At 43.8% G+C, this 27,152-nt stretch overlaps 1 protein-coding gene across 4 annotated transcripts in view; it reads left to right on the top strand.

Moving 5' to 3' along the window:
- agap1 (ArfGAP with GTPase domain, ankyrin repeat and PH domain 1) overlaps positions 1-27,152 on the top strand; it is a 177,775-nt gene that overhangs the window by 62,196 nt on the left and 88,427 nt on the right. For 2 of the 4 annotated variants that reach the window (XM_072379157.1, XM_072379156.1), the window contains exons 2-7: positions 6,079-6,137; positions 6,220-6,307; positions 14,915-14,929; positions 19,572-19,657; positions 20,124-20,265; positions 21,178-21,312. In XM_072379157.1, the coding sequence (XP_072235258.1) occupies positions 6,079-6,137; positions 6,220-6,307; positions 14,915-14,929; positions 19,572-19,657; positions 20,124-20,265; positions 21,178-21,312 (525 nt within the window). The remainder of the gene's footprint in view (positions 1-6,078; positions 6,138-6,219; positions 6,308-14,914; positions 14,930-19,571; positions 19,658-20,123; positions 20,266-21,177; positions 21,313-27,152) is intronic. The other 2 variants (XM_072379159.1, XM_072379158.1) reach the window with 1 other exon arrangement.

Below are 27,152 nucleotides of genomic sequence, written 5' to 3'. Positions count from 1 at the left end.
GTCCTGACCCGTGCGGCGTCCTGACCCGTGCGGCGTCCTGACCCGTGCGGCGTCCTGACCCGTGCGGCGCCCTGACCCGTGCGGCGCCCTGACCCGTGCGGCGCCCTGACCCGTGCGGCGTCCTGACCCGTGCGGCGTCCTGACCCGTGCGGCGCCCTGACCCGTGCGGCGCCCTGACCCGTGCGGCGTCCTGACCCGTGCGGCGTCCTGACCCGTGCGGCGCCCTGACCCGTGTGGCGCCCTGACCCGTGCGGCGTCCTTGGTGCACGTCAGCAGCGTGCGCACAGAGGAGCTGCTGGCCGTCAGCCAGCTGCTCTTCATTGTCTCCGGCAGCGCCTCCCTCTCCGTCCTCTCTGTCCTCTTCATCATGCGGCGGCGGCTGGCCTCGCCGTAACCTTCCTGCTGCGCTCGGGTCTGGCTTGTGTTTCCACCACCTCCAGCCGAGGTGGATGTTTGTGCTTCTGGTTCCCCTCAGCTCGTTTTATCTGCCATCAGCTGGACTTTACAGGCGATAAACGGTGGAAATGAGCAGCGTACGGGTAGAAAAAACCCAGAGAAAGTAAACTCCTGCATCCACTTTAAAGCAAATGTGCCAAAAGCACTCAGAGGTATTCGGCCATCAGTGACTGTGGCTAAAAGCTGGTTCATGTTGTCATTTTTTCTCTTTTAAACAGTTACTATTATAAAAGTATTTCTTATCCGATTGCTCGTTGGCAGAGTTTCATCTTCTTTGAGAGTTAAAGAAATAAATCAAATTTCTTTCACGTGTTTCTCACTAATCGCTGAAAAATTCTGCTAATGCATGCTATGCTAATGCATGCTATGCTAATGCATGCTATGCTAATACAGTCGAGTATCTATGTATTCCAATCATGGGGACATGGCTACTTACTGGAGGGCTACGGAGGCCCAAAGACGACAAAAAGTCATAAATGCTTTGATGATTTATGGGGTACATTTATCTGATCCATGGAGTTAGTTTAACTACAGCTAACTGGTGAAGCAGATAAGCTAAATGTAAGCTAGCTAACCTGGTGCTATCGAGCTGAATGTGATGCGGTTTCTTCGGTTTTCTGTCTCCAGATGTAAAATATTTTAAAGGCGGTTCCATGTCTTCAGCTAATGATCGATATGTCTGTAAATGAGTGTTTTTTTACACGTTTTTATTCCTCTTGTTCAACAGAAAAAAACCACGTGCGCTAATCGAAGCGTTTCACTCCAGTTTCTGTGTAAATATGTTAATCCTCATTGATTCTCCTGGAAGGTTTCTTGATATTTACCTGAAATCGTGAGCAAAGCCACTTCAGAGTTCCTGATTTCTGAACCGTTGATGTGTTTGATGCTCAGAAAGAGCAGCAGGAAATACGTTTTCCTCCTCTTGCCTCCCGGCCGGTTGATGGATTGATGCCTCCCTCTCAGCTGGACTTTCCCCTTCGTCTGCTCACTCAGCATTTTCTGCACCGGAAACACGATGAAACCACCGGTTTTATCTTAAAATCTCCCATTTTTCAGCTGCTAACTCTGTAAATGTGACACAAAGCAGCAGCAGCTCCCAGCCTGGAGTCAAACATCTTCTCCCAGGAGATGATCTTTGGAGCTTTTAGCCAAAGATTTAGCTTCAGGTTCAACCTTCAGAGGCCTGTTAAAGAGACCGAAGGGGTCACATTTAGCAGATATTAATGTTTAAGTGTGGTTTGGAGCAGAAGATGAGAGATGAGTTGTTATTTCTGGCAGGAAATCTGCCTGTTTTTCACAGTTTGAGGTTTACAGGTCAGATGAAGCGCCGCCACGCTTCATGAAGCCGCTCTTTGTGCCCGTTGGTGCTGTTTCAGGACGATTGAATCCCCTGTCAGAGCTTGGGCTGATGGCTCGTCACCTGGCGACGCAGGAAAACAGGAAGCAGCTGCATCAACATCCTGCCTGGCAGCGCCCCGATACAGACCGGCGTCTGTCCAAGCCGCAACAATGCCCCCCTGTATGCCCGCCGGCCAATCAGACGCTTCAGCAGCTCCGCGGCTGCATTTGGGATTTATTCATGGTGGAAAACTGTGGAAACAGCTGTTCCTTTGTGGGTTCTGGGAGTCCTCAGACTTTGTTTGGATGGAGTTGTTGGTTGGTGTTAAACTCTGGTGGAAATAATCCGATTATCTGTGTTTTTTACCAACGTTTTTTGGAAGAAATAAAACACCAGCGTTGGGTTCAGGTTGGACCGGTAACCTCAGAGGCCCCCGGCTGGTTAAAGAAGCCCCCTGGCTGGTTAAAAAAGCCCCCGGCTGGTTAAAGAAGCCCCCCGGCTGGTTAAAGAAGCCCCCGGCTGGTTAAAGAAGCCCCCGGCTGGTTAAAGAAGCCCCCCGGCTGGTTAAAATAGGCCTCCGGCTGGTTAAAGAAGCCCCCGGCTGGTTAAAGAAGCCCCCGGCTGGTTAAAGAAGCCCCCCGGCTGGTTAAAGAAGGCCCCCGGCTGGTTAAAGAAGCCCCCGGCTGGTTAAAGAAGGCCCCCGGCTGGTTAAAGAAGCCTCCGGCTGGTTAAAGAAGCCCCCGGCTGGTTAAAGAAGGCCCCGGCTGGTTAAAAAAGCCCCCGGCTGGTTAAAGAAGGCCCCGGCTGGTTAAAGAAGGCCCCGGCTGGTTAAAGAAGCCCCCGGCTGGTTAAAGAAGCCCCCGGCTGGTTAAAGAAGCCTCCGGCTGGTTAAAGAAGCCCCCGGCTGGTTAAAGAAGCCCCCGGCTGGTTAAAGAAGCCCCCCGGCTGGTTAAAGAAGCCCCCGGCTGGTTAAAGAAGCCCCCGGCTGGTTAAAGAAGCCCCCGGCTGGTTAAAGAAGTCCTCCGGCTGGTTAAAGAAGCCCCCGGCTGGTTAAAGAAGTCCTCCGGCTGGTTAAAGAAGCCCCCCGGCTGGTTAAAATAGGCCTCCGGCTGGTTAAAGAAGCCCCCGGCTGGTTAAAGAAGCCCCCGGCTGGTTAAAGAAGCCCCCCGGCTGGTTAAAGAAGCCCCCGGCTGGTTAAAGAAGCCCCCGGCTGGTTAAAGAAGCCCCCGGCTGGTTAAAGAAGTCCTCCGGCTGGTTAAAGAAGCCTCCGGCTGGTTAAAGAAGTCCTCCGGCTGGTTAAAGAAGCCTCCGGCTGGTTAAAATAGCCACCGGCTGGTTAAAATAGGCCCCGGCTGGTTAAAGAAGCCCCCCGGCTGGTTAAAGAAGCCCCCGGCTGGTTAAAGAAGCCCCCGGCTGGTTAAAGAAGCCCCCGGCTGGTTAAAAAAGCCCCCCGGCTGGTTAAAAAAGCCCCCCGGCTGGTTAAAGAAGCCCCCCGGCTGGTTAAAGAAGCCCCCGGCTGGTTAAAGAAGCCCCCGGCTGGTTAAAGAAGTCCTCCGGCTGGTTAAAGAAGTCCTCCGGCTGGTTAAAGAAGCCCCCCGGCTGGTTAAAATAGGCCTCCGGCTGGTTAAAGAAGCCCCCGGCTGGTTAAAGAAGCCCCCGGCTGGTTAAAGAAGCCCCCCGGCTGGTTAAAGAAGCCCCCGGCTGGTTAAAGAAGCCCCCGGCTGGTTAAAGAAGCCCCCGGCTGGTTAAAGAAGTCCTCCGGCTGGTTAAAGAAGCCTCCGGCTGGTTAAAGAAGTCCTCCGGCTGGTTAAAGAAGCCTCCGGCTGGTTAAAATAGCCACCGGCTGGTTAAAATAGGCCCCGGCTGGTTAAAGAAGCCCCCCGGCTGGTTAAAGAAGCCCCCGGCTGGTTAAAGAAGCCCCCGGCTGGTTAAAGAAGCCCCCGGCTGGTTAAAAAAGCCCCCCGGCTGGTTAAAAAAGCCCCCCGGCTGGTTAAAGAAGCCCCCCGGCTGGTTAAAGAAGCCCCCGGCTGGTTAAAGAAGCCCCCGGCTGGTTAAAGAAGTCCTCCGGCTGGTTAAAGAAGTCCTCCGGCTGGTTAAAGAAGTCCTCCGGCTGGTTAAAGAAGTCCTCCGGCTGGTTAAAGAAGCCCCCTTTTTTTTTTTACTTCACCTCATTTTAATGGTCATATTTTATCAAATTTTGTCATATTTTTAACATTAGAACTGTGTCGAAACAGTTTTCATTTAAAAGTCTCAGAATTTTGACTTCATCTCATCACTTTTACTATATTCTGTCGGATTTTAATCACTCAATATTTACGTTATTCTGATATTTTCAATGTAATTTCGATCCCAATTTTTAACCTTTGACCTCAGAATTTTGTACTTTCACATCATTTCTCTTGCTCATATGTCATTTTCCTGTTTAAAACCTTCGGTTTATGGATCAGATTTCACATTTTCTGCCTTTTAAAAGTCTTTTTTCGCTCTCTGGACGTTGCCTTTTCAGTTTGATTATAACGAGGATGACAGAGATCATGTGAAGGAGTCTCTCAGATGAAACATGACTCGGATCTTTTGATGGCTCTCAGCCCAGCGTACAGTCCTGATCGTGGGTCGGACTCCATCTTGTCTCTTTAATGGGACGAGGCGAGTCTTGAGGCGGCCGCAGATTGCTCCTGATGAATTAGTAAAACCAGGCTGAAGGCTCTAAGTGGGTCCGACCCAGTGGCCTACTTAAAGCTGCAGTCCAGGCGGGTTCATGCTGTCCCACTTTGTTCTGCTGTCAAGCAGAGTTCCTGATGATCAGTTCTGCAGATTAGGACCGAATACTTGGTGCTATTTGGTGCTAAATATGACTCACGAATGCTTTAAAGGTGACGGGTGACGCCATTTTGAAAGGGTGGAGACTTCACCAACACTCCACCCATTTGGTTAATTAATCAGCAGCCAAGTAGCTGAAGTTTCTGAGCAGAAAGTGACAAAACCAGAGATTTATATTCGTTTGACGTCACCTGTCATCCACAGCTGGACAGCTGCTGTGATTTAATGCAGAAACACAGACAGAATGAAGCTGTTCCTGCAGTCAGAAACACTCCAGCTCTGTAGATACAGATAGTTACTGATCCCAGAGGGAAACAGGTTAGCAGTTAGCTGTGAGTTAGCAGTTAGCTGTAAGTTAGCAGTTAGCTGTAAGTTAGCAGTTAGCTGTGAGTTAGCAGTTAGCTGTAAGTTAGCAGTTAGCTGTAAGTTAGCAGTTAGCTGTGAGTTAGCAGTTAGCTGTAAGTTAGCAGCTAGCTGGATGTTAGCAGGTAGCTGTAAGTTAGCAGGTAGCTGTAAGTTAGCAGGTAGCTAAGCTGTTAGCTGGAAGTTAGCAGCTAGCTGGATGTTAGCAGGTAGCTGTAAGTTAGCAGGTAGCTAAGCTGTTAGCTGGAAGTTAGCAGGTAGCTAAGCTGTTAGCTGGAAGTTAGTAGGTAGCTAAGCTGTTAGCTGTAAGTTAGCAGGTAGCTGTAAGTTAGCAGGTAGCTGTAAGTTAGCAGGTAGCTGGAAGTTAACAGGTAGCTGTGAGTTAGCTGTTAGCTGGAAGTTAGCAGGTAGCTGGAAGTTAACAGGTAGCTGTAAGTTAGCAGGTAGCTAAGCTGTTAGCTGGAAGTTAGCAGGTAGCTAAGCTGTTAGCTGTAAGTTAGCAGGTAGCTGTAAGTTAGCAGGTAGCTGGAAGCTAGCAGGTAGCTGGAAGTTAACAGGTAGCTAAGCTGTTAGCTGGAAGTTAGCAGGTAGTTGTAAGTTAGCAGTTAGCTGTAAGTTAGCAGTTAGCTGTAAGTTAGCAGGTATTTCTTAATGTTCATCCCATAATTTATGTGATTAATCAACATTTTCGTCTCAGTATTGATATTTTCAGAATTCAAGCTGCTATTTATTCAAATATTTTCTTTCTCTATCTATCTCTATCTATCTCATCATCTCGACTTTTTATCTGTTATTTTTACTTCTTTTCTCATCAGTTGGATCATTTGTGCTTTTATATTTAACTCCGAAGTCATTTTGTCATAATTTCTTCTCCTCAAAGTTGCTCATTATGACTTTTTGACCTCATTTGTGGAATAAAAACTCCGTCCGTCTTGTTTTCTTTGTGCCTTTTTAAAGTAAGTGGGTCAGAATCCTTCGGTCTCATCTGTCCTTCGTTATGTCGTTAACGAGCCCCCCCCCCCTCTTCCCCGCTCAGGAGGAGCTGATTGGCCGAGCGTCAGACAGGAAGTGACGAACGTTTGTGTTTTTGTCTCCTTCAGATGCGTTTGTGAACAGTCAGGAATGGACGCTCAGTCGGGCGGTACCGGAGCTGAAAGTGGTGAGTTCAGAGGCCCGAGGAGTCGAATGCGTGGGTCCAGCCTGCAGAATAAGTTCAGAACTAACCAACTTCTCCTCCTCAGGGCATCGTGGGTAACCTGGCCAGCGGGAAGTCGGCGCTGGTCCACAGATACCTGACGGGAACGTACGTCCAGGAGGAGTCACCTGAGGGTGAGAACAGTCTCTGTCCTCCTGATCTGTGGCTGGATCTGTTTCCTCTGTGGTTTCAGGCTTAAAAGCGTCAAACATCTGCGGATTACATCCATGAAATAAATAAAAAAAGAAAAGCCGATTAGAAAACTGAAAAAAAGAGGAGAAATTCATGAACCGAGGCCGGATTAAAGCGGGTAAATAAGACCAGTTCTCTTTCCTGTCGGCGTATAACTGCAGTTTCTGAGAAATTAAAGATGATTTTCAGGCTTCAAACCATCAGTTTTACTTGAGAGGCTTCAGGCCTTCTGATGCTTTCAAACAAAATTTATGTTTAATGGTCCCGAAGACGACCTGAAAAGTGAAGAAAACTCCACTCAGAACTGTCAGAATCACCTGTTTCCACCCAGAAGAACCCGGGACTTGAACTCAGATCATGTTCTTGATCAGTTATTTGTACAGATTTGAATTATCAGCCAAAATGGCTGCTTTTTTGTGTTTTTTTTATAAGATTCTTCATCTTTTCTGAATGTCGGTCAGCTGAATATCTGAGCTCTGGAAACAGCCCTAAAAGCATCAGATGGTTGGTTCAACCCGCAGCTCCTGAATCTTTAAATGCTCATTCAGTCCTTTTTAAAAGTGTCTCTTCACACGTCCTGCAGTGACGGCCATATTCCTCATTTAATATTAACACGTTCTGCACAGAACGGCCACGTCCCGAGGCAAAGACCCACTTATACTAAAGTTGCTTTAATATTTCACTACATGAGCTTTCTGCTCGCTGGGAAACTCCACACCTGACAGCTGGAGGTGTCGCTGCTCTTAATCAATCTTTTTTAATCCTTTAAAATCCCCTCACATAAGACGAGGTCTTGTGCAGCTGATTCTGAAGCTTCCAGTTCGAGCCCCTCTTTTATTCAGCCTGCAGTCAGAGGGCTGAACAGGTGGGTGTGAAATGACCACAACATCAAACATCTGTAAAGAGATTTATGATCAAAATGGAAGAAAAAATAACCACAAAAATATGCAGAATGTCTAAAAAAGAGACGACATTAAAAATGTGAGACACAAAACTGACAGATAAAGAAGATTAACAGCTGCTAACATCTGGTTTTTGTGTGAATGGGTTTAATCAGCATTGGGAAATGGCTCCACTGTAGTTATTTATCGGCTCCGGCTCCGATCAGCGTTGATGGGAACACTTCACAGCTCATTTTCACTGAGGATAAAAGATGCAGCGTCATCACAAAAAGATGCCCAGCGCCTGCAGAAAAACCAAAAACAGGCGGAAAATTAACAAAATGAAGCTTTAAATTACTTCAAAGAGACTAAATATACCAAAGTAAACACAAAACTGGTGAGAGAGAAATGCTAAACGTCCAAGAATGTGATACCTGATGTGCACAGAGATGTAAACTGAACCATAATGTGACAGAAAAAGACAGAATATGAACAAAAATGAGCAAACTGACACCAAGATGAAATAAAAACAACTAAAAATCAAACCAAAGACACAAAATGAAACATAACACAACCAGAAAGAGGTTCAGATCTGCTTCTATTCTTATTTTAGACGTGTTCAGATAAATGAAAATTAGTGTTATTGGCACCTTTAGCGCATAAATTAAGTGGAGACATGAAAACACAGTTAAAAGAAAGTAGTTTAACTTTAGTTTTTATGGCACAGTATGCTTTAAAAGCCTGTTGGCTCAGGTTTATTTTAGGTTTGGACCACCATTCTCCATCATAACGACCAATAACAGATGTGGTTTACCTTTAATGCTTAAGTGATTGCTCATGAAAAATGTCAAATCTTAGCTTCCCTCTCTGTCCTTCAGCTTCAGTTTGGCCCTGAGGACGTAATTCCACAAAGTGTTTTACTGGAAGTGTTGAATTCATTCACAGCAGCTGCTTTGGCTCATTAGAAAAGGTCCGATAAATGTTTGGAGCGTTTGCAGAAGTCTTTGCACCAGAGAGAGCAGAAGTTTGTGTTCAGTTTCAGTAACTGGAGCTGCAGCTAATTAACCCTCCTTGACCTTGTTGTATATTTAAAGCCTTGAAAACCATCAAACACAGTTTATTTAGAAAGAAAACTTTGCTGCTTTTGTCAAGTGGGACCCACCCGGATCAGCCCACAAACCATTTCTGGCTGCTGGTCCCTCGGTGGATAGACTCGCCTTCGATGTGTGAGGGTCAGGAAAGGAAAAGAGGGCACCTAAAGTTGTTTAAAGGCAGGGGGAAGTGCTTATATTTGAGATGAATCTGCTTGTAGATCAAAGGTTCAGTACTGAAAGGGGACTCCACGTTGTTGGTGATGGGGAGTCCCCACAGTGGATTGTTCACGAGGTGTTTTTGCTAGAATATGATAAAATCTTCTATCAGGGGCCCCTGCTGAAAGCTCAGCCCCCCTAATGACACCACGGCTCTGCCAAATTCAACACGACACGGCTTTTCAATCGGCTCCGCGTACCGTGTCCGAGCCGGCCCCAAACAACAGCCCCCCCACGTCTTTGATCCAATGACTTGGCACCGCTGGCCATCAAGGAAGCGGCGCTTCAGCTCAGATTAAACACACAAAACAAACCTCCTCGAAATTCTTGCATAACCGTCAAGAAATGAAAGCAGCTTAAGGGGAAGAAAAGACCAGGGGAAGCAAATTCCTCACGTCTAAAAATACGCCGCCGCGTGGATTCCCATGGCGATTGATTGGGAGCGGAGTTGGTGGCTTTCGAGCGGCACCCCGAAGCCACAAACCAGAACTATTCTTAGTCTGCAGCCTCGGCTGCAGCTCCTGTTAATGAGGCTCCTGTTCAGAGTGGAGATGCTGCTCTTCTTTGTCCAGGACATTTTTTAGATGGATGTCAGTCGTGGCGCTGAAGTAAAACAAGAAACAGAATAAGTTTGAGTAGCAGCCGCACATGGGATCCATTATCCAGGCTGGGAAATCACCCACAGCCACCAAACTGATGCTGTGGTTCGCAGCTGTGGCTCACACAAAGAGCCAAGCTTTATTCAGAGGTCGTGTTGTTTCTGCAGCCTGCAGGGAAAAAGAAACACATCCAGTCAAAAACGACCAGATTACGTCTCTATTTCAGCCTTTATAGTTTATAAATGACAAAGGAAAAGGGCCTGAAGCCAGATTTTAGACATACAGTTCCTGTCTGGAGGATCTTTACCCGCTCTGAGATTTGGGGCTTGGCTTGCTTCATTTTTTAGGTCATCGTAAGACATTATAAGACCATAGCATACCATCGGCTTGTGGATTTTGGGGTGTGTTTCATGTCATTTTTCTGCCGTAGAAGCCTTCCTCTTGAATTGAATCTGTGTTTCTTCTCTCTGAACAAACACACCTTTGAACTTTACCATCCAAAACTTGTTTAGATTCCAAACTACTGAGGCAGAATTTTCCTTTTCCTCTGATTAATCTACCAGAAAATATTAATTTAATAAATAATAAATAAATAAATAATAATAAATAATTTAATTTGCCTTTTGAGCAAACCTATGAAAATTTACCCTCTTTTAAAACTACATCCTAAAACCTAAAAGATTTCTCAGAAACTGAAATTATTTCTGAGCTTCTGCAGGAACTAGAATCCATTTAAGAGGATAGACTTTTGTCTTTTATTTTAAATTACTGGCTTTGTCCTCAAGCTTAGAGATACTTGCCCTTTGACACTGTTCAATCACCAGTGATGGTCATAGTTAAAAGATATGTCCCTAAACATGGTGGAGATGGTCACATTTAAAAGATATGTCCCTAAACATGGTGGAGATGGTCACATTTAAAAGATATGTCCCTAAACATGGTGGAGATGGTCACATTTAAAAGATATGTCCCTAAACATGGTGGAGATGGTCACATTTAAAAGATATGTCCCTAAACATGGTGGAGATGGTCACATTTAAAAGATATGTCCCTAAACATGGTGGAGATGGTCACAGTTAAAAGATATGTCCCTAAACATGGTGGAGATGGTCACATTTAAAAGATATGTCCCTAAACATGGTGGAGATGGTCACATTTAAAAGAGATGTCCCTAAACACGGTGGAGATGGTCACATTTAAAAGATATGTCCCTAAACATGGTGGAGATGGTCACATTTAAAAGATATGTCCCTAAACATGGTGGAGATGGTCACAGTTAAAAGATATGTCCCTAAACATGGTGGAGATGGTCACATTTAAAAGATATGTCCCTAAACATGGTGGAGATGGTCACATTTAAAAGATATGTCCCTAAACACGGTGGAGATGGTCACATTTAAAAGATATGTCCCTAAACACGGTGGAGATGGTCACATTTAAAAGATATGTCCCTAAACACGGTGGAGATGGTCACATTTAAAAGATATGTCCCTAAACACGGTGGAGATGGTCACATTTAAAAGATATGTCCCTAAACATGGTGGAGATGGTCACATTTAAAAGATATGTCCCTAAACATGGTGGAGATGGTCATATTTAAAAGATATGTCCCTAAACATGGTGGAGATGGTCACAGTTAAAAGATATGTCCCTAAACATGGTGGAGATGGTCACATTTAAAAGATATGTCCCTAAACATGGTGGAGATGGTCACAGTTAAAAGAGATGTCCCTAAACACGGTGGAGATGGTCACATTTAAAAGAGATGTCCCTAAACACGGTGGAGATGGTCACATTTAAAAGATATGTCCCTAAACATGGTGGAGATGGTCACATTTAAAAGATATGTCCCTAAACATGGTGGAGATGGTCACATTTAAAAGATATGTCCCTAAACATGGTGGAGATGGTCACATTTAAAAGATATGTCCCTAAACATGGTGGAGATGGTCACATTTAAAAGATATGTCCCTAAACATGGTGGAGATGGTCACATTTAAAAGATATGTCCCTAAACATGGTGGAGATGGTCACATTTAAAAGATATGTCCCTAAACATGGTGGAGATGGTCACATTTAAAAGATATGTCCCTAAACATGGTGGAGATGGTCACATTTAAAAGATATGTCCCTAAACATGGTGGAGATGGTCACATTTAAAAGATATGTCCCTAAACATGGTGGAGATGGTCATATTTAAAAGATATGTCCCTAAACATGGTGGAGATGGTCACATTTAAAAGATATGTCCCTAAACACGGTGGAGATGGTCACATTTAAAAGATATGTCCCTAAACACGGTGGAGATGGTCACATTTAAAAGATATGTCCCTAAACATGGTGGAGATGGTCATATTTAAAAGATATGTCCCTAAACATGGTGGAGATGGTCACATTTAAAAGATATGTCCCTAAACACGGTGGAGATGGTCACATTTAAAAGATATGTCCCTAAACACGGTGGAGATGGTCACATTTAAAAGATATGTCCCTAAACACGGTGGAGATGGTCACATTTAAAAGATATGTCCCTAAACATGGTGGAGATGGTCACATTTAAAAGATATGTCCCTAAACACGGTGGAGATGGTCACATTTAAAAGATATGTCCCTAAACACGGTGGAGATGGTCACATTTAAAAGATATGTCCCTAAACACGGTGGAGATGGTCACATTTAAAAGATATGTCCCTAAACACGGTGGAGATGGTCACATTTAAAAGATATGTCCCTAAACACGGTGGAGATGGTCACATTTAAAAGATATGTCCCTAAACACGGTGGAGATGGTCACATTTAAAAGATATGTCCCTAAACACGGTGGAGATGGTCACATTTAAAAGATATGTCCCTAAACACGGTGGAGATGGTCACATTTAAAAGATATGTCCCTAAACATGGTGGAGATGGTCACATTTAAAAGATATGTCCCTAAACATGGTGGAGATGGTCATATTTAAAAGATATGTCCCTAAACATGGTGGAGATGGTCACAGTTAAAAGATATGTCCCTAAACATGGTGGAGATGGTCACATTTAAAAGATATGTCCCTAAACATGGTGGAGATGGTCACAGTTAAAAGAGATGTCCCTAAACACGGTGGAGATGGTCACATTTAAAAGAGATGTCCCTAAACACGGTGGAGATGGTCACATTTAAAAGATATGTCCCTAAACATGGTGGAGATGGTCACATTTAAAAGATATGTCCCTAAACATGGTGGAGATGGTCACATTTAAAAGATATGTCCCTAAACATGGTGGAGATGGTCACATTTAAAAGATATGTCCCTAAACATGGTGGAGATGGTCACATTTAAAAGATATGTCCCTAAACATGGTGGAGATGGTCACATTTAAAAGATATGTCCCTAAACATGGTGGAGATGGTCACATTTAAAAGATATGTCCCTAAACATGGTGGAGATGGTCACATTTAAAAGATATGTCCCTAAACATGGTGGAGATGGTCACATTTAAAAGATATGTCCCTAAACATGGTGGAGATGGTCACATTTAAAAGATATGTCCCTAAACACGGTGGAGATGGTCACATTTAAAAGATATGTCCCTAAACACGGTGGAGATGGTCACATTTAAAAGATATGTCCCTAAACATGGTGGAGATGGTCACATTTAAAAGATATGTCCCTAAACATGGTGGAGATGGTCACATTTAAAAGATATGTCCCTAATCATGGTGGAGATGGTCACATTTAAAAGAGATGTCCCTAAACATGGTGGAGATGGTCACATTTAAAAGATATGTCCCTAAACATGGTGGAGATGGTCACATTTAAAAGATATGTCCCTAAACATGGTGGAGATGGTCACATTTAAAAGCTATGTCCCTAAACATGGTGGAGATGGTCACATTTAAAAGATATGTCCCTAAACATGGTGGAGATGGTCACATTTAAAAGATATATCCTTAAACACGGTGGAGATGGTCACATTTAAAAGATATGTCCCTAAACATGGTGGAGATGGTCATATTTAAAAGATATATCCCTAAACACGGTGGAGATGGTCACATTTAAAAGATATGTCCCTAAACATGGTGGAGATGGTCACATTTAAAAGATATGTCCCTAAACATGGTGGAGATGGTCACATTTAAAAGATATGTCCCTAAACATGGTGGAGATGGTCACATTTAAAAGATATGTCCCTAAACATGGTGGAGATGGTCACATTTAAAAGATATGTCCCTAAACATGGTGGAGATGGTCACATTTAAAAGATATGTCCCTAAACACGGTGGAGATGGTCACATTTAAAAGATATGTCCCTAAACATGGTGGAGATGGTCATATTTAAAAGATATGTCCCTAAACACGGTGGAGATGGTCACATTTAAAAGATATATCCCTAAACATGGTGGAGATGGTCACATTTAAAAGATATGTCCCTAAACATGGTGGAGATGGTCATATTTAAAAGATATGTCCCTAAACATGGTGGAGATGGTCACATTTAAAAGATATGTCCCTAAACACGGTGGAGATGGTCACATTTAAAAGATATGTCCCTAAACATGGTGGAGATGGTCACATTTAAAAGATATGTCCCTAAACACGGTGGAGATGGTCACATTTAAAAGATATGTCCCTAAACATGGTGGAGATGGTCATATTTAAAAGATATGTCCCTAAACACGGTGGAGATGGTCACATTTAAAAGATATATCCCTAAACATGGTGGAGATGGTCACATTTAAAGGATATGTCCCTAAACACGGTGGAGATGGTCACATTTAAAAGATATGTCCCTAAACATGGTGGAGATGGTCACATTTAAAAGATATGTCCCTAAACATGGTGGAGATGGTCACATTTAAAAGATATGTCCCTAAACATGGTGGAGATGGTCACATTTAAAAGATATGTCCCTAAACATGGTGGAGATGGTCACATTTTAAAGATATGTCCCTAAACACGGTGGAGATGGTCACATTTAAAAGATATATCCCTAAACATGGTGGAGATGGTCACATTTAAAAGATATGTCCCTAAACATGGTGGAGATGGTCATATTTAAAAGATATATCCCTAAACACGGTGGAGATGGTCACATTTAAAAGATATGTCCCTAAACATGGTGGAGATGGTCACATTTAAAAGATATGTCCCTAAACACGGTGGAGATGGTCACAGTTAAAAGATATGTCCCTAAACACGGTGGAGATGGTCCCATTTAAAAGATATGTCCCTAAACATGGTGGAGATGGTCACATTTAAAAGATATGTCCCTAAACATGGTGGAGATGGTCACATTTAAAAGATATGTCCCTAAACACGGTGGAGATGGTCACATTTAAAAGATATGTCCCTAAACATGGTGGAGATGGTCATATTTAAAGGATATGTCCCTAAACACGGTGGAGATGGTCACATTTAAAAGATATGTCCCTAAACATGGTGGAGATGGTCATATTTAAAGGATATGTCCCTAAACATGGTGGAGATGGTCACATTTAAAAGATATGTCCCTAAACATGGTGGAGATGGTCATGAACAGCCGATATAAAAGAAGTAAACAGATCCAGCTTTCTCCTGATCCCAGATCTTTGACCTGACCACCAGCTGACTGAATTAACCTGTTTTTATTGGTTTTATTGCTCTTTATTCTGTCTTCCAGCTTCTCCTCTGAATCTTCTCTGTTGGACTGTGCATGTGTTAACTGTGGCTGCATCTTTGATGTTGTTTTGCTTTGTGTTTCTTCTCTTTCTGCTTTCTGGGCTGCTCTTGTAAAAATAGCTGACGTGGATGCAGGTAACTATCCACTGCCTCTCTTTTTTTATCTGTTCATCTATCCATCTATTGATCATCTGCCTCATTGATTCTGACGGCAGGGCGTTGAGAACAGCTCGGGTTCAGTGCTGCAGCTCCTGTCGATATCTTACTCTTCTTCTTCTGTTGTTTAAATGCAGAAAAAAGCTGTCTGGTGATGGTTGCCTCTTGCTGATGGATAAAAACAGCAGAGAACTGTCGATAATTTAAGGCTCATAAAGTAACGTTTGCTTCTTTGAATCGAAGATGTTAAAACATAAATTGTGGAGAAAATTGTACATTTGCAAAACATTAAGGTGACTCCTGACCAGGTTTCTCCCAATAAGATATTCAATCAAACACACCGAAGCTGATAGGTTTTTATAAAAATGATTCAACAGTGAGCACACATTCCTTTATGAGGCACATTAGCTTTGATTTAATTCAGTCTAAATCAGTTTGTGTGTAGAGTGTAAAAAAACCCTCTAATTTTAGAGTTGAACTGGTTTTTCATACATCCACAAATATGTTAATGAGTTAAAGCGAGAAATGTTGTAAGATACGAATAAAGACAAGCCGATAGGATTTTCCCTTTAGGTAAATCTGTATTAGACTTCTGCATGGATGCCTTTACAGCTATTGGAATAAGATGATACGGATTTGTATGAAAGTTTGATCAAAGTAGGAACAAAAGAGCTCTTAACACTCGTAAGTTTGGGTAACTTTTCAATCTCATAGTTTACGTAAAGGTTGCGTCGACCTCTGAGAACACACTGCTGATAACTGAACTAAAGCGGCTGGTATTCACTCCTCATCACCTTCATGGTTTCAGTTTTACGATGAGATCCTTAAACTCTCTGATACAGCTGGTAAAGTAAAAAGGTTTTTGGCCTCACAACAAGAAGTTGGAACCAAACCGACTCCTTTCTTCTATATAATCTAAGCTAACAATATAATATATATTGTTATCTTTTTATATAGCTTGTTATATCTTCATTTGTAAGTCACTTTGGATAAAAGCGTCTGCTGAATACATAAACATAATCAAACTGTTGACATTTAAAGGCACACCATGTAGGAAAATATCCCTCTCAGACGTGAGGCTTTATTGGGAACTGAAAGAAAACAGAGCAAGTCGTCAGGTTTACCAGCCGGTAACTAAAGTCCTTTTGGTTAATCAACACCTTAGAGTTGAAAATGGTGCGATTTCATCATCTGACTTCCTTCTTTGGAGGAACATTGGGTGCAATAACTGCTCGTTTTCTACTTATTTGGCCTTAACAGTTGTCAATCGGTGAGAATACGAACCCTCAACCCGATTGTGTCATCAGATTCTTTTAGTTTTAAAGCACGACTTAACTGCCAGGACCTGGAGCTGCTGAACCCGACCGGTTATGAATCAACATTTAGCTCCGCCCCCTCATGTCGTCGCCAGTCATCGTCGTCATCATCACCTGCAGCAGCTGTTCACACACAGCATGTTCATCGATTATCATCCTGTTGAAACTAACAACCGACGAACCAGAAAAACTTTCCATCCTCATGTTGGAGAAAGTCTTCAGAGCTGCACCTTTTCATTCATGAATGAATTGATTGATCAGATGTGTGATTATCCTATCAGTAAGATAAACAGATAAATGTCAGCTGCTAAATTGGTTTAACTGGTTTTCCTGAACGCTCCTGTTGGGAATTTCTGCATCCGGAGGCTTCAGCTCAGAATACACTCGGCTCGGTGTGTGTTGTGGTGGTGCAGATTATAATTTACATTACAGCTGCCTTCACCCTCCTCCTCCTCCTGAGCTGATTGGCCACACAGTCATGGGAAAGCGAAAGAAGTGTGTGTTTGTGTGTGTGTTTATATAAAAATAAAGTTGCAGACTCTCTGAAGGCTTCAAAGGTCTGTTTTACAACTCAGAACTGGTTTCAGGTCGGAATCAGAAGTCCCAGGATTGTGTTTGAGGCAGAATATCTCAGAAAGGATGGATTTAACTTAGAAAAGTAGTCAGAAAATCTTAAAATCACATCTTCCAGATGTCTCCTCCACATTTTTGCTGTGTTGTTTATGGTCGTTCTAAACAAGCCCTGCTTGGAAATCCACAAACTCAGAATCTGAAGCATGGAGAAAACACTAAGACCCATTTTTTTACTGTGCAGGAGCCATAAGACTTCAGATGGGGTGGTGGAGGGGTAACAAACCCTGGTTCATCCAGCCATCCAAATACTACTTTTATCAGGGCAGATAGTGGTCATCCAGCCATCCAAATACTACTTTTATCAGGGCAGATAGTGGTCATCCAGCCATCCAAATACTACTTTTATCAGGGTAGATAGTGGTCATCCAGCCATCCAAATACTACTTTTATCAGGGCAGATAGTGGTCATCCAAATACTACTTTTATCAGGGCAGATAGTGGTCATCCAGCCATCCAAATACTGCTTTTATCAGGGCAGGTAGTGGTCATCCAGCCATCCAAATACTACTTTTATCAGGGTAGATAGTGGTCATCCAGCCATCCAAATACTACTTTTATCAGGGCAGATAGTGGTCATCCAAATACTACTTTTATCAGGGCAGATAGTGGTCATCCAGCCATCCAAATACTGCTTTTATCAGGGCAGGTAGTGGTCATCCAGCCATCCAAATACTACTTTTATCAGGGCAGGTAGTGGTCATCCAGCCATCCAAATACTACTTTTATCAGGGCAGATAGTGGTCATCCAGCCATCCAAATACTACTTTTATCAGGGCAGATGGTGGTCATCCAGCCATCCAAATGGTCCCCAAGACCCCAGTTGAAAAGGGAGATGACCAATCAAGAATCAGGCATTAGTAGATGTTGGGATACTCCCAAACAGGGTGTTCCAAGACCTGCAAACCTTTTTTAAAGTCAGCAAGAAGTTCTCCAAGTAGAGATTTAATCAGATCGCCATTTTCGGTAAATCTACACCTTACATCTGGCGATACTAAACCCAATTGAAAAGCTAGGTGACCAATGGAGAATCGGGGATGAGTAGGTCTGGGGATAGTGTCCTAAGACCAACCAAACCTACCCTAAACCAAACAGGAAGTTCTCCAACTGGAGTCTTAATCAGATCAATGTATTTGGTAAATCTAAACCAGACACCTTGCGATGCTTAATTGTGGCAACCTGGCAAATTTTGACCCTCTTTCCTGGTTGACCCCGCCCACTTCACACTGAAGGTACCGATGATGCTTCATTGTGAGAACTGAGAGCATTCGCCAAATGGCGTTTCCATGGCAGTGGGACAACCTTTGGTGTCTCACCGTGACTCAGGAAGTTAAGTTTGAAAAGCCTAATTAGCTAAGAAATCAAGTGGGTTAAAGTGGGTTATTATGAGACCAACAAGGTGGCTTTAAAGCGACTTCTAGAAAAGTTTAAATTTGGTCCAAACATGCAACCGAAAAAAAGCCTCCCGGCTCCCCGCCCGAAACATAGCTGGAAGTCCACCATTTTTGGCATTTCTTTATGTCGACAAATGCATCAAAGAGACTTAATCAGTTTGATTTTTGGTTGATCAAATGGAAAGACCTCCGGGAAGCTTTTGACATTTTCAGGTGTTGTCATGGCACCACCTGACGGTAGCAGAAAGTCAAATTTAACCGGCATTGTTATATTTAAGTCACTTACAGGTTCTGTTCCACAGAAGGCCGACCCACAGGTGTAGGGAGGGGAAAGGTCCAGGTCTGAAGACATCGAAACGCTCTCCGATACCAAAGCTTTTAAGATGCTTTTAAAGAGCTCGATTTGATGGTTTTAGTTCTTGTTTTTTACTCTTTTTATGGATCTTTTTGCTCACTTCGTCACGATGCAAATCTCTGAACCTTCAAACGATGAAGGTTTAAGATTCAGAGGAGCTGAGCTGCTGACTTCTACAACTTTCAGCTCCCCACCACGTTGTATTTCCACCTGATTTGGACTGAACCCACATTACAGAACCAGTCATTTGTTACCTTTTAGTCTTTTTGATGACAACCCTGAGATCCCTGTTGGGTTTAGAGTTAAACTTTAAGTTCACCTCTTGCTTTAAGTCTTTTTAAATAAGAGTGTGTTGGACTCTTCCCGTCCTCGCCGCTGTTTAAACTTCCACTATATCATTACGGAGCGAACGCCGCTGATCTCCTCGTGCTGTGCTTTCGCTGCAGCCACTCGCTCACACTCGTCCACGCCGTTTGGAGATCAGATGATACTGATGAGATGACCCAAAAATAACGTCCGGGCTTCATTTTTAGATCCAGCCACTTCCTGTAAATCCTCCCAGAGGCAGAGCCGTTTGTTCCCACCGTGACCCAAACTGTCACGGGAAGGCGACTCAAAGCAGCAGTGCGCCACAAGCCTGCCATCCCAGGACAGTTTACAGCTGGAGTTTACTCAAGGGGATCGTTTTAAGGGTCAAAGTGGAGATAAAACCTCAGAAGAGCCTCGGAGCTGGCGGTTGGAGGCTGTAGGCTGACATCACGCTTGTAGACAAACATTCAGAGAACGATCAGGGTGTGTCTCACCTGCACGGCTTCACATTCACCCAATCATCTGCATCAATCACTCTAACCTGCCCCGGATCAATCAGTCTTTGCCTCACCGAGCCTCGGGCTGCAGCAGCTGACGGCTGTGCTCGTCTCCCACAGGCGGTCGCTTCAAGAAGGAGATCGTGGTCGACGGGCAGAGTCACCTGCTGCTCATCCGAGACGAAGGAGGCCCCCCCGAGGGTCAGGTAGGTGCCGCACCTGCTCACTGCTGTCCAAAAACATGGTTTTAATGCCCAGAACGGTGATCCTCTGCCTCTGAGACGCAGTTTAAACTAAACAGCATGCAGACAGTAGATGGATTTTAAACTTTGGAGATTTTATTTTCCCTTTTGTCACGTTCAACAAACCTTTTTGTGGATATTTTGGTGCGTGACAACAGGATGGAAATGGGTCAGGTCGTGGGGGGTTTTCACTCCTGACCAAAGCCAAATCTAAAGTGGGCAAGTCTAGACAGAAAACTCAGATTTATGAATAATTCACCTGTTTTCCTCCTGCTTGTCACGGCGTCTCTTCTCCTCACTCTCTGGAGTTTTTCTACATCTGCCACATGTGCTGAATAAAAGATATTTTTAGGTGTCGTAATCAGCAGCGCCTGCTGACAGCTGCCTTTTGTTCGGATTTAAATGAATTCATGGTTTCTTCTGTGAGCAGTTTGCGCTGTGGGTGGACGCCGTCATCTTCGTCTTCAGCCTGGAGGATGAGATCAGCTTTCAGACGGTGTATCACTACTTCAGCCGCCTCGCCAACTACAGGAACACCGCCGACCTGCCGCTGGTCCTGGTCGGCACACAAGGTTCAAAGCAAACCCCGCTTTACTCACATCAAGTCTTCCTGCTAAGATTCTAACCTCAACTTTCTCAGGTTTTTCTCTTTAAAAGTGAGTTTGGTTCCCAACAACAGGCTGAGTTTACAGATCTGAGGCCCCACAAACAGCCTTTGTGTATGTCTGGAGCGTTGCTGCCATCTAGTGGCGCTAAACCATAATTACAGTTAAACTGGTTAAATTTAAGCTTTATTGACCATCATAATTCTTTCTGTGAACTGTTTTGATTTGGTTGTTTTTCACCTTTGCCTTTTTTGTGTTGCTCAAACTTTTTCCACTGATCTGAAACATCTTTGTTTGATCATTTAACAGAACCATCGTTTCATATCAGCAGACTGAAGAAAATCCTATTTTTAAGACTTTTTGTTGTCTAAAAGATGTTTTAGCTTATTATTTTATGACTTTTAATGTTTAATTTATTCAAATAATTCGTCAGATTAATGCAGCCGTCCCTGCGCCTTGGATTTCCAAAGAACTAGATCATAAGAAGCTGTTAAAACCTGCATCCTGTCTTGTTTTTGAGGGTCTTCTGAAGTCCACACTTTGCCCAGCAGAGGGCACCAAAGTATCGCTCATGTTTCCAGTGTTTCTAGTTTAAAAATGATTGATTTTTCTTGATGAACATGAATCCTGATCAGGAAACATTAGTCCTTTTAAGCCCTCATTTGTAGGATTCTCTCTTAGGTTCATGGTTAGATTTTTGGCACCTTTTCTCACCACGTGAGGCTTGATTCGGCCTCTTTGGACCTCGCATTTAATTTCTTTTCACTCAGTTTGGGCCGCTGTTTCCTGACCGATATAATTATTCAGTTGCAGAGTTGTCTAAGCTTCCTTCTCTCTGGAAAACTAACGAGAACTGGAACCTTTCCTTGTTCCACTCAGACGCCATCAGCTCGACCAACCCGAGGGTGATCGACGACAGCCGAGCCAGAAAACTCTCCAACGACCTCAAACGATGCACCTACTATGAAACCTGCGCCACCTACGGCCTCAACGTGGAGCGAGTCTTCCAGGACGGTAAGAAGCAGTTCCTGGTGCAGTGACTTGTGTCCGAGAGGGAAACCAGTCCTCTGGGAAGGTGACATTTCCCCCCAACAATGTCCCGGCCAGCCAGGGCCATTCGGCAGCTCTTAATCACATGTCAATTAAGAATTAAATGGAGCCGGTCGGCTATTTAGCTCAAACCGAAGTGCAATTAAGTTTTATCATAGCAAGGAAAAGGGGGAGGGGGTGTGATTCCCCATCAGGATTAATAAAAGAATCGGACATTAGCGGGTGAGGAAGGACGAGGAGGAGGAGGAGGTGGAAAGTGACCATAGTTATCAATGTCTTTCCTGACCCCGACAGCTCCGTCACAAACTATGATCCGTCTGGTCAAAGTCGAGCGAAAGCAAAGCAAACAGTGAGATCCTCCTGAGGGGTTCTTTGGCTTTAGAAGGCAGGTCACATGTAGCATCGGCACTGTGTCAGGGAGCACCAGGACGACTTTTGAGACACTGGAGGCAGGTTTTCCACAATGCCAACTTTGTAAAAGTGCTTCTGGTCGAAAACAATCCCTAAAAAAACTGTAATATAAGCAGTACTGAAAGCTCTGCCTGCTTTGCAGTTTCAGTAGTTATAGTTGATGAATAGTATTGATGACACAACAAGTACCAGCCCCTAATTTTATTAGTAGTTGTATTTGTTATGGAAGTTATTGTAAATCTTGGAGCAAAAGGTCTTCTGGTAGTTACTGTTTCCTCTGATGCTACCCAGATAACCTGTGGTACAGTAGCTACTGTAGTACTGTAGCAACTGTAGCTACTGTAGCACTGTAGCTACTGTAGCAACTGTAGCTACAGTGCTACAGTACTGCAGTAGCAACAGTGGTACAGTAGCTACTGTAGTACTGTAGCAACTGTAGCTACTGTAGCACTGTAGCTACTGTAGCAACTGTAGCTACAGTGCTACAGTACTGCAGTAGCAACAGTGGTACAGTAGCTACAGTGCTACAGTATCTTCAATGCTACAGTACTGCAGTAGCAACAGTGGTACAATAGCTACAGTAGCTACAGTACTGCAGTAGCTACAGTTGCTACAGTACTACTGTAGCTACTGTACTGCAGTAGCTACTGTAGTACTGTAGCACTGTAGCTACAGTTGCTACAGTAGCTACAGTACTACAGTTGCTACAGTACTACAGTAGCTACTGTACTGCAGTAGCTACTGTAGTACTGTAGCACTGTAGCTACAGTTGCTACAGTAGCTACAGTACTACAGTAGCTACTGTACTGCAGTAGCTACAGTTGCTACAGTAGCTACAGTGCTACAGTAGCTTCAATGCTACAGTTGCTACAGTAGCTACAGTTGCTACAGTGCTACAGTAGCTACAGTACTGCAGTAGCTACAGTAGCTATAGTACTACAGTAGCTACAGTACTGCAGTAGCTACAGTACTGCAGTAGCTACAGTTGCTACAGTAGCTACAGTACTGCAGTAGCTACAGTTGCTACAGTGCTACAGTAGCTACAGTGCTACAGTTGCTACAGTAGCTACAGTACTACAGTAGCTACTGTACTGCAGTAGCTACAGTTGCTACAGTAGCTACAGTGCTACAGTAGCTTCAATGCTACAGTTGCTACAGTAGCTACAGTTGCTACAGTGCTACAGTAGCTACAGTACTGCAGTAGCTACAGCAGCTATAGTACTACAGTAGCTACAGTACTGCAGTAGCTACAGTTGCTACAGTGCTACAGTAGCTACAGTACTGCAGTAGCTACAGTACTGCAGTAGCTACAGTAGCTATAGTACTACAGTAGCTACAGTACTGCAGTAGCTACAGTTGCTACAGTGCTACAGTAGCTACAGTACTGCAGTAGCTACAGTACTGCAGTAGCTACAGTAGCTATAGTACTACAGTAGCTACAGTACTGCAGTAGCTACAGTAGCTACAGTAGCTTCAATGCTACAGTACTGCAGTAGCTACAGTAGCTACAGTAGCTTCAATGCTACAGTACTGCAGTAGCTACAGTAGCTTCAATGCTACAGTTGCTACAGTAGCTACAGCACTACAGTAGCTACTGTTTCTAAATAGGAGTCATGAATGTAGAAGTAACACACCAGTGTAGATTCTCACTCATCCAGCTAATCCTGGTAATCCTAAAAGGTTGAATAACTGAACTTCTTCTAATGTTCCGATGCAACTTTATTAGTTTTACACACGTTCGTTCCAGGTTGTGGGGAAGTTACTGCAGTTGTGGTAAAAGTTCAGCTGGTAGAAACAACTTCTAGATGACCTCTGATATCAGCAGGGCTGCAAGTTGTTAGCTAAAAAAACAGTTAAGTGTACAATTAAGAATGAAAAAGGGATGATATCTACAGTATTAATTAAAATAGGGTCATTTTTCTTAACTATCGTCACAATCAAACCATTTCCTGCGACTTTCTTAACCACTAATTCATCCCAACACACACTCCCGGGTGTTTCCTTCCTCAGTTTACAGCAATATATCCAGTTAGCAGGAGCGGTTTGGTCAGATTTGCTCTCTGAACAACGAGACTGTGACAAAACAGAATAAATTCAAGCTCAACGCCTCCTAATATTTGGTATTATTGGTGAAAGAGGAGCAGAAGCCAAACAAAGGAAGCAGAAAGTTGTGCTCTGCTTCACAGAGTAAACGCTGCAGCTCATTTTTACACGTTGAAAGCACATTAATAAGAAGACGGCCGCGGAGACGTTAATGAAGTGGTGGCCGGTCGGCAGGCAGGCTCGGGGTTAACGGCTGTAATTAGAGAGAAATGGGTGACACGGCGGTTAATTAGCAGAGCTGCACAGAGTCTGACGGCCTCTGGCTTCGTCTGCTACACCTGAGCTCCTCGCTCAGCAGCTCAGATCAAAGCTGCAGGTCAGCCAGACCATTGTTAACACCCAGAAAGACTTATTTTTGGTTCAGACTCTTTTAATGTAATAAATGAGCCGGCCTTATCCACCTGGAAGGTGAAGGAAGGAAATCTTGATACTTCAGGTTATTATTTCGGCTTTTTGGGCACTCGACGGCGCAGTGAGTCCACCGTGGAGATGCAGCTAAAGCCAGTTTGCTGTGAGATGATTCACCAGTAAACTGGTGTAAACTCCAAATTTAGAGGTCGGAACTGAAGTTTACACCGAGGTTCGTCTGGTAACCTTTTCCAGTGACTTCCTGCAGCTGAGGGACTACGTTCAGCTGCGGATTGATCCTCGAGTGCGTTGGTGGTGAAGAGCAGCTGTTGTTGCTCAGTCTGTCCTGAAGGGGGCAGTGCAGGAACACAGTAAACTGCTCTTCTTCACCGGAGAGCAGCAGAAAGTTTGTGCAGTGATGCATCTGAAATACTGCAAAGTGTGTGTGCCAGGAGGCAGCTTTCCACACTAAACGCTGCCTGATTATCTTCTTAATTATTCCACTGTGTGTGTTCTTCCTCGTATTTCTCGTCATAATCTCAGATGAATCAGTTTTAAACGATGAGTTTAATGTTTTCTGTCGACACAACAGCAGCTCTGTGTGTTTATTTGTGTTTGTTTTGGTTGTGTCTTCACATTAAAAATGAAAATAGTCTGTGTGGACGCTTCAACTCGGTTTAATTTCTGAATAAATAGCTCATCTTGAAAGAGAAAGATGCTGAAACTTCTCTCTGGTCCGTCCTGAGCTGCACGAGGCGACCGTGGAGAGAAAAAACTCAGAACCAGAACCAGGAGGATGATGTTCAGACCTGATCTGCAGTTTGTTTGATGTCCTTCAGTCTCATTTCTAACGTAATGATTGATCGGGTTTGTCTGTTTTCACCTGCTCTGAGGTGACGAATCGTTCCTGAAGTTAAACCACGGTTTGTAATCGTTCCCCTGGGTGTCAATCGGGAATGAAATCACAATTTATGAACAAGCAAAGCCGCCGTTTCCGTGACCTTCACTTCATTTCTTCAGTAATCGATTGATGGCAGCGGGGGGGCGGGGCTCTGATTACACGAAGCTTCATAATCAGCTGAATTATGACAGCGAGGAGCAGAAAGTCCGACTCGCTCCGACCCGACGGTTCTGGAGGATTGATCAATCACTCAGAGATTATTGATCAATCACTCAGAGATTATTGATTGACATGTGAATGTTCATAAGTTGCAGATGAAGTTTTAAAAGGGAGAAATCATCAGGACCCGGTGTAAATGTGATCAGTTTAAGCCATTAATCAATCGTTTTTTGTGTATAATGACGACAAATTATCCAAATGAACCGTTTAATTTTCTGCTTTTTAATTAGAAAAAAACTATCATTTTATAATTGAATTATAATTCAACAGAAAATGAACCAAAAGTAAAATATTTTCTGGAATTATTTGCATTAAATCAAATAAATTCTCGTTATTTCTAGTTAATTCTAGATTTACAATCAAGCGCCTTCAGGTGATAAAAACCGACGAGTTTAGTAGTTTTATGAGTGGCTTTGTGTTGTTTCGTCTTTGTTTGTGAACGATGTTGAAGTTTTCTGTCAGTCGTGACTCTGGGTGCGTTTGTAACGTTTGATGGAAAGTGAAGCCGGTCGGGGGAGGGGAGCAGGATGAGTGACCTCAGTGTGAGGGATGTTGGGAGGTGACAGCACTGTGCTCCCTCGTCCATCAGAGCCCTAATTTAATTAGCTTAATTACACCGACACGAACCCCTCCAACACACACGTGCACGCACAGCTCCTCTTCTTTATAATCCGTGTCAGAGTGCAGATTCTGGACGCTTCGTTAGCGCTCACTAATGAGCTTCAATGACCACACTCACAATGTCAGAGACTCGCCCAGAAATCCATCCAGAGTGTAAATATTAACACACGACTACAACTCCTGACAACACATAAATATGAATTTAAACGGGATTCAGCCAACGTGTGCGAGGCTCAAACCTTTAGAGCCAAATGTCTTCGTTTAAAAGGCTTTTTGGCGTGTTTTATGTCTTATTATTTTGTGTGAATGTGATAGTTTGTTCGTATTTGGGTGTTTTGTGCACATTTATTTTCAGTATTTTTTGTATTTGCGTATATGTGAAAGACTATGAAAGTGCACTCAGTGATTGGGTATTATTTGTCTGATGTTGTGTTGTGCACATGGAGTTTTACTTTGTATTTTGCTCTGAATTGGTTCCTTGTTTTATTGCCTGCTTTCGTCTGTACTGAGCTGTAGTTTAAATGTGGGTAAAAACATTTATTTTACGTTGAAATGCCACATTTTCTCCACACAGAAGACAAGTTATTGATACCCACATCCTAAACAGGAGTGGGCCCAGTATGGAGCCCTGTGGAACACCAGTTAGATTCCAGTATGGAGCCCTGTGGAACACCAGTTAGATCCCAGTATGGAGCCCTGGGGAACACCAGTTAGATCCCAGTATGGAGCCCTGGGGAACACCAGTTAGATCCCAGTATGGAGCCCTGTGGAACACCAGTTAGATCCCAGTATGGAGCCCTGTGGAACACCAGTTAGATCCCAGTATGGAGCCCTGTGGAACACCAGTTAGATCCCAGTATGGAGCCCTGTGGAACACCAGTTAGATCCCAGTATGGAGCCCTGTGGAACACCAGTTAGATCCCAGTATGGAGCCCTGTGGAACACCAGTTAGATCCCAGTATGGAGCCCTGTGGAACACCAGTTAGATCCCAGTATGGAGCCCTGTGGAACACCAGTTAGATCCCAGTATGGAGCCCTGTGGAACACCAGTTAGATCCCAGTATGGAGCCCTGTGGAACACAAGTTAGATCCCAGTATGGAGCCCTGTGGAACACCAGTTAGAACCCAGTATGGAGCCCTGTGGAACACCAGTTAGATCCCAGTATGGAGCCCTGTGGAACACCAGTTAGATCCCAGTATG

Source organism: Leuresthes tenuis, unplaced genomic scaffold (assembly GCF_036924035.1).
Source record: "Leuresthes tenuis unplaced genomic scaffold, fLeuTen1.0.hap1 SCAF_1, whole genome shotgun sequence".
Classification (NCBI taxonomy): Eukaryota; Metazoa; Chordata; class Actinopteri; order Atheriniformes; family Atherinopsidae; genus Leuresthes; species Leuresthes tenuis.
Note: the sequence above shows the minus strand (reverse complement) of the source record. Positions and strands in the feature narration are given on the sequence as shown.